Source organism: Diadema antillarum, unplaced genomic scaffold (assembly GCF_040938485.1).
Source record: "Diadema antillarum isolate AM-2024a unplaced genomic scaffold, OU_Dant_1.0 seq00000442_RagTag, whole genome shotgun sequence".
In the NCBI taxonomy this organism is placed as follows: Eukaryota; Metazoa; Echinodermata; class Echinoidea; order Diadematoida; family Diadematidae; genus Diadema; species Diadema antillarum.
This window is the reverse complement of record NW_027271417.1, coordinates 99,176-107,500: the sequence shown is the minus strand read 5'-3', so window position 1 is coordinate 107,500 and position 8,325 is coordinate 99,176. Positions and strand designations below refer to the sequence as shown.

At 38.3% G+C, this 8,325-nt stretch overlaps 1 protein-coding gene across 1 annotated transcript in view; it reads left to right on the top strand.

Annotated features, from left to right (window-relative positions):
* The window catches only part of LOC139732667 (syntaxin-12-like), a 25,160-nt gene extending 17,809 nt beyond the window's left edge, over positions 1-7,351 (top strand). The window contains exons 9-12 of the mRNA XM_071643517.1: positions 1,307-1,379; positions 2,377-2,459; positions 3,546-3,639; positions 5,625-7,351. Coding sequence (XP_071499618.1) covers positions 1,307-1,379; positions 2,377-2,459; positions 3,546-3,638 — 249 coding nt within the window. The 3' untranslated portion in view covers position 3,639; positions 5,625-7,351. The remainder of the gene's footprint in view (positions 1-1,306; positions 1,380-2,376; positions 2,460-3,545; positions 3,640-5,624) is intronic.
* The last annotated feature ends 974 nt before the right edge of the window (positions 7,352-8,325 follow it).

Below are 8,325 nucleotides of genomic sequence, written 5' to 3'. Positions count from 1 at the left end.
ATGTGTTACATGCACACGGTCATGGCGTGTGGATGCCATTGCGTAATGCGTGCACCATACACATGTGCACGTACACCATACGTGTAATGTAATTATTGTATTCGCCATCTTGAAAGACGTACTGGAAAACAAACCCGAGCGAAACGCATTGTTTTTCGGCTCCATGCGCTGAGCTCCGAGGAAGGTGCCCGGGAAATTTGACTCTCTGAGTGAGCCAATCAGAAGGCGATGTGGTTGCTAGAGGCGGAGCTTAACATCAATTGGCACCATCGTACGGATGGGTGATTCTCCCCGCATCGCCGCTCGGACATTGTCTTTGAGAAAGAGGTGAATCTTCAAAGCCTGTTTTCTCGCAATTTTGTCAGGCTAACAACTTAAAAAGTGTATTTTATTTCTCTTTCTATGCCCATTTATGGTGTCGAAGAATACAAGTAGTTTATATCAATGGAAAGCTTAGGAAATGGGCAATGTGATTCAGTGAAAAAATGAATTTTCAAAATTCCCGACTTTTGCCTGAAACCGTTGTCGCCGGTCACATATGGTGTTAGATAAAGCCACTTAAGTCAGTACAAGTGCTGGGAGAAAGTTTGAGGGGTTATTGGAGAAGTATTGAGAAAGTTTTGAGGTGCTTTGAAAGTGACATCATCGTCGGTTTTGGATATTTGCTTGTCCTTGTCCATTCGAAGAACCAATGTTGTGCATTTTTTCAGTGCTCAGAGGTTTTCCCTCCATTATATCAGATGAGTTTGACATATGTGCCAATTTGTAATCAGTATAAAAAAAAAACAACAACAACATGTTGTCAGATATTGCAAATCATCACTGACAAGACCTTCTATCTCAAATTTTGGTGAAAATAATTCTTTTTGATTAATGGACAGATAATCAGTTAATTAAAGTGATGTCCTGTCTAAATCCTAGCTGTTTTACCCCCTTAAGCAACCATGACATGTCAGCAGGAAGGCTGTCCCATTGATATAGTACTTCGGCTGCCATGTTTTTTTGCTCTCCTGAACATCTGACATTTTGTAGATATAATATGAGGTCTTGTCGCCCCAGTGACGATATGCTGTCATCATACAGATCGCCCTCTTTGTTACAGCATGAGTATGTCCTTTCAACCACAAGAAAATTACCTGTGTTAAAAATTAATGTACAGAAGAGGAGAATACTCGTTGTTTGGTCCACAAGTAGAAAGGCAGTGCTTTAAAAAGTTTTGTCTCTATCTCTAATAACATTTGCTGCCTTGTGGAATGAGTGGTTTTCTGGAAGATGTGACTCAGGTTTTCGCACTTTCTGTTTTCAGTCTGATATTCTGGACGTCAACCAAATCTTCAAGGACCTTGCGACTATGGTACATGAGCAGGGAGAAATGATAGGTGGGTCCACGAGGCTTGTTTTCGCCAACTATGGAAATCAGTTTCACATTTCCTTGAGCACATGATTTTGATTTGGTTTTTTTTTTCAAACTCCAGTATGTGCTATCAATATACTACCCTTTACCAGGAAGTGAGTAAGTAGGAAACTCTGTGGCTCATGATTTTTCACATGCTCTTTTTCAAGGCCTAACCTTCTCATAGCTTTTTGAGTAAAATAACTCCAAATTGTATACTTTGAATCTTAATGATTCCTGGGGAAAAGGGGTTGTTGGAGAAACTTGTGTCACTTGTTAAATATCCCATATTTCTTGTGGATGTATTTGGCACAATGCAAGAAAGCTCAGGTCCAGGGCTAATTGTGATGATAATAGTTTCTTTTTTGTCTGTTTGTTGTTGTTTTTTGCAATTGTGATAAGATAGTGTTGAGCTATTAAAATGTACTTCCAGAAGTGAAAGTAGAAATTTTATAGTGAGCAGTTGGGGACATTAAAGGGGCATTCCAGACAATTTCATTGATTTCACATCATATAGTATGTAAAACGACAGCCCCATATTTAGATTTGTGGAATTTTTTTTGTGGTCCTTGAGCAGAGAAATCTAATACTCTGAAAAACCTTAAACAAATTACAGTCATACACTGAACAATGTTGATGACATAGGAAGCTCACATAATTCAGAAATGTAGCAGTGTAATTCCATTACAATACTGCTTGCTCAACAAGTTCACCTGTGTAGAATCTATGCATGTCTTCTTCTTTTGTTCTGCTTCTTTGAGCCCCAACTCATGCATTTATATGGTAATGATAGGCTGCTTTGTCATCATCCTTGTTCATTGCAGTTTGCTGTACATTTTACATTTTACACTTATCCCTAATCCCAATCACTATTAGTTCTGAAACTCAGCATAACTTATTAACAGTTGTTCAAATTTTAAAAAGTCTGAAAATCATCCGGAGGTCTCCTTTAAGCATATATTATTCTCTGCATGGACACACAGACAGCATTGAGGCCAATGTGGAGTCTGCTGAGGTGCATGTAGAGCAAGCCACTGTGCAACTGGACAAGGCCAGGGAATATCAGGTAAAGAGAGCATTCATCCTGGGTACTGTGTGTCAGAAATTTGTCATGACTTAGTGTATGGCATGCTCATCGTGAAATATTAACTCTGCAGGGTTTGTGTGAGCTTGAAAAGTGCTTGAAGTTTTCTCTGGCCTAGAAGAGCCCTTAAGATGTTTTTTGTCTTGTGTTTGACTGAAGTTTGAAATATTGAGTCCATCCGTATGATTAATAATTCATTTGAATTGCATGGGAATTCAGATACTGTATACATCATATATTTAGCGAGTCTAATTTTTTGCATATCAGAACTTCCAGATGAGTTCACAAGTGGGTAAATTTGTTATCCTGGATTACGTTACTGAATGGTGAAAGATATGTGTGCACGTCTCATTAAAGCATCTTAAGAGCTCTTCTAGGCTAGGGGGAACGAGCTTTTGCTCACGCTGGACCAACACTGGAATTCACTTCCACGTGAGCTGAAAGACTCAAGCTCCGTAACATCTTTTAAGGAGTAATCTAAAATCCTATTTGTTTGACAGTGTGTTTTGAAGACAGACTTTCTTGTCTTCTGTTTCATCTTCTTATTTTATGGTGTATGTATTTTCAGTCTTTTTGCTTTGATGTAAAGCGCCTTGAGCATTTAATCAGAGTGGAAAATGGTGCTATAGAAATTGTCAGTATTATTATCATTATTATTATTATTATTATTATTATTACTATTATTATTATTATTATGGCTATTATGGCTATTATTATTATTATTATTATTATTATTCATGTTGGGATCAGAGTCAATATTTGCATGTTTTTTAATTCGTGAATAGCATCTGACTCGCAAAATTCACAGAAATAAAAACCTTGCCAAATGTTAGGTGTATACAGTAAGTGATTTTTGAAGATATCTATGTAAATTTAGATTTTATCTTTTTTTTTTCTTTCTTGAAAATAAAAGAAAGGAAAGACAGATAGATTCCAATGGGTTGATTCATTAAATATAAACCAATGTTTGAATAGTGTTTCTCCTTATTAGAGCCACCCATATTGATGTTGTGTAGAGTAGATCACATCTGACTCCTCTATTTGTCACCATGTTTATCTCACCATCAGTCCAAGGCAAGGAGAAGGAAGTTCCTACTCTTCATTTGTGTTCTCATCCTACTGGGAGTCCTAGCACTCATCTTGTACCTCACCCTCAGATAAGGTGAGAGAAATGTGTAGAGTGCTGCTCAGGTGCACAATACCAACTCAGCAAATTGGCAATAGCGTCTTAACCAGTTGAGGACGGACTGATTTTGCTACAACACGCATTTCCCATAGACACCTGCCCGAGTATACTCAGGACTTGTCCTCAACGGGTCAAAGACACTGTGAAATGGGGATATGTTTATTAAAGCTTTCCTGTGCTTGGCTTGCCGATAGGTACACACACTGGAGTGCTTTCTTCAGAGTTCCCCTAAGCACAGATGTTTTGAAACTAATCTCCAATGTATAGAGATGACCTAATCCCCCTTATCTCTCTTGTGTCAGGATGGCCTTCTTGTTGGACTATTAAAGGCACATTGCTACACCTGAGTGAGCTTGCTAACTTTACAACTAGGTCAAGTTTAATTGGAGGTATTACTGAATGCTGATGAAAGAAAAGCTTTGTAATTTACACTAAGTGTCTTGGCACAAAAGGGGTTTACCCTATTCAGGGGTCAACCCATCCAGTAAAATGTAACCTGCAGAATGAAATCACACCTGAACAGATTCCACTGGTGTTTTGCAGCACCTTAGTACTTGTGCCATCAAAACATTAGTATTACTTTACTACGTGTTGTGTGAAGGATTGATGTATAATTTACACATTGTTCAAATGACAAGACCAAGAAAAGAAAGTGAAAATGTGAAGCAGTGAGTTACAAAGTAAATGAAAATATAACAATCCGGGAACAAATTAATCTTTTGTCTCACGAAGAAAATCGTAGTAAGGTGTACGACGTTTTGCTCGCTACTGCTGAGCGTCGTCAGGTACAATGAGACATGGTGGTGCGTGCACGCAGGTTATTAAGGGCGGTCAGTTGGCTCAGTCGGTAGCGCGTCTGCCTCGCGATCAGGCGGCCCGGGTTCGAACCCGAGTCTGGACTGAGCAATGTTGTGTGTGAGCATACCGTCCCCTCTAGCAAGAGGCAAAACACTCTGTCCCTCGGATAGGACATAAAATGGAGGTCCCGTGTATGAGAGAGTAACAACTCATGCACGTAAAAGATCCCGCTTCATTCATTCATCGTAAAGAGCAGGGTGTTTAACCCGGTGAAGTGGTCCCACCTCAAATCCAACTGGACCCCATGGAAGACCAGCTTAACATAGCTGAATATGGGCTATCCAGCCATCTTCTCAGATGGAAAATGAACAAACAAACAAACATAGCGTGTATGCGGACGTGGTAGTGGGCATGCCGTTTCCTGGGGCGGAAATGAAAATACATTTAAAGTTACTTGATTAGATTTTGAAAAAAAAAAGAAGGAACAGATGAATGACAGAAATAATATGATACATAGTAATGTAGGTTTCTGGTTCACTGAGAGACATGGACTTCGATTTCAAGTGGATTTCCAACATTCTTGTCAAGATTTCAAAGTGAAATTTTGAATTACACTTGAACTGTCTATTTTGTATTGATTGATATGCCTGCTGTGATGAAAAATACTAATGTGTATCATCCTAGCGGTAACCTTGCCATGATATTACTGATGTAGTTTGTGTAAATCTGTTTACCATATTAGTTTCTTTTCTTTGTAAACAGCTTTCCATTACCAAACTCTCATCAGAATCAAATTGACCAGCCTTCTAGCAGATAAAACACCCTTCTAAAAAGTGCTAACCGTCTTACAAACCTACGCAGTATTTGAAATGGACGGTTTGCTCAGCTCATTGGAGCTAATTGCCTGAAAAAGGGAATGAACTATAGGGATTTACTTCCTTTCTTTGTTTGAATATAATGCTCCATAACTTTTAATATTTTTCCATTTGCTTGGGTTTTGACCTTGGTTGCAGGAGCTTGTCGTAAAGCAGGGATTTTAAAGTTGTTTGCAGTAGGCTCTTTTGCATCCATCATGGATCTGGATACATTTTGTGTAGCTAGAAGAAAACAGATTTAACACACCTTTCCCCCTTTCTTATCCCATTTCTCTTTATACAATGCAGGTGACCCAACATGTACCCTCACTCTACCAACTCTTTGTGCACTGTCTGTCATCGAGAGTCGTCTCATTGTTCAGTCATGGGCAAGAGGGCTTTTTTTTTTTGGTTTTATTTCTATGTTTTCCTTTTTTTATTGTTATTTCATCCAATTGGCGTACCTGAGGAACTTCTTGATGTCACTTATTTTCCGGAAGTGAATCTGTTCAGAGGGGCACATGACTGCTGTTTGTCAGGACAAAATCTTGGAGAAGAAGTCAAAGCCAGACAGTGCAGATATTGTAGATAAGGAGTTGCATGATACAACCTGTATTTGAACTTATCTTTCTCGCTTTTATCTGTACACATTTCCATAGTCCTAAGTTATCCAGAACACAGAAACAAAATTTTGTTAGAATTGAGACAGGTTTCCTCGCTTGCTTGTCCAGTGTCAGTGAGCAACTTATTTATATTCTGTCGTAGTTTTCAAAGTTTGAGTTGTAGGTTAATGTGTTTTGTTTGTTTGTTTTTTTCTTTTTTTTAAGGATGTTATCTCTCAACTTGTTTTATGAAAATGTGGCTTTTTGAAAGGGTTGTATACAGCTGCCAGAATTCAAGGAGGAATTAGTAGATTGTGTCAATTTGATTTTGTGTGTCTTTGTCAAAATAAGTCCAGTGGCTTTTCTCCTCCTTTATCCCAATCATGTCGAGTGTTTGACACTCTTTAAGGGGAATGTAAAATAAACAAACAATACCCAGCACTAGTGTAGTACTATCTGTAGTGACAGAACTCTGATTTCTGCTGCTCTGGATGACTGCTTTTAAATGTCTTTCCAGCATGTATTGTCTCAGAAGAGAGGAGTGTTCTTGTAATGTCTCACAAACATACCTTTCATTCCATTGCAGTCTAATTGACAGTATGATTTGTTATTTTTGTATTCTTGTATAGAGAGAGGGAAAAGAAAAAAGACAAATGAATTATGAAGCAGTTGTGTTTAATATAACTTTTCACTGCTGATGGGAGGAATAATTGGCACCATGCTCTTCAATGAAGTTTGGGTTGCTATTTAAGAGGATAGCAAGTTAAGTCTTAAATGCTGGACTCAAGATGGCTGGTTGGTTAGTGTGAAGCCAGTTCACATTTGATCTCAATGCTCGATGCTACATGTATTTATATCCACTCCCTCGCACAGCAGGGCCAAGAGCTTATATGTGGTAAGAAGAAGAGAATTAGTGCTTGCAGTAAGTTTAATGAAAGAGCGAAGTAGGGTAAAAAGTAGACCAAAGAGTTGTGTGCATGCCATGCTTAGTGATTTGCCTGCCTAGACAGGTCGCTATCTTCTCTGATACTTTAACATTTTTGTCAAAGATGCGTAGACAGAAGATACATCAAATCAAAAACTTGCTAAGAAAACGAGTTACAGGAGACTGTGAGTGTGATACTCAGCCTTATGTACATGCTCTGGGAGTCAATGGCTCTGCCAGGTCATGTCTCATGTAGTGACATTGGAACTTATGTGTATCTTTAAAATTTGTCACATGTGATGTGACAAGCTTATGCTGCCTATAGGACCATGGATTGCATCTTTGATTGCTACTGTACTAAACTATGGTCACTACACAGTGGCGTTTAAAGTCTGGACTAGATTTAAGAGTGAAATTAAAAAGGTAAAGTCTAGTATGGTAACAATTCACTTTTACTTGATGACAAGAGCATGTACGGAGCCTGTGGTAAAGACAATATTTGGAGCATCGTGTCAAACTTTATTCTTATTTTTTTCCATAAAATTTAATGTTAGACATGCATCTTGGATGTAGATTTATAAGACAGAAAATTGTATGCTTTGTAATTCAAAGTGAAGAAAATTTGCATTTTCAGCAAGACCAATAGTATGCTACCGTGTTTCTTGTTATATTTAGTTTGTATTTGCTTAGATCCTGTGCCAGATCCCAATTCACGCATATAGTAGTATGCTACAAGCAGATTGTGTGTATATAATTAATAGTGTATGCATGTATAACAAACTTGGAAGTATTGCGTATTTATCAGAGCTTTTATCCTTTGTTTTATAGTTTATGAATACTGACCTATCATTTGTGTACAGGATAGGAGCAAAGTGTATAATTAGGGCATCGTTTTGTTTGTACATGGTGAATGGGGGGAAAAGAGCATATATTTTGTATTACTTCTCTGTAAAATACTGCAGTGTAGGGTATTCTACTCAATCAAATGATTACGTACAGCCAAGTTCATGATGAGATTGTTGCAGTGTATAAAAGAAAGCACACACAATACAGTACTCTCCGCATAATCGCGTAGGCTAGGGCAGAGCGTTTCTTACCCGATTAAGCGGAGTACCCGATTAACAGAAGAACACGTCTCATTCACATTGGACACACACAATGTGTATGTACATGTACATGCACTGTACACTGCACCAAACACCTACACTGTATGCTTAACACGCGTGCGTGTAAGGCACATTCGGAGCGCAAGTGAAGTGTGTTCAACTCCTGTCTGTCTGTGCAATTGTGAGTGCCAGCTACATGTGTAATTATATTCGTTTACCTGTGGCAAGTCGGTACTGGTACATGTGTTTTCATGTTTAATCACTCCCCAAATGAAATTTGACATTCATGATTTCTTAAAGTGTCATAGCTAGGATAAAATGTGGGTAGAAATTAGACTAGAAGAAAATTATTAAACCATTTATGCGGAGAGGCAACC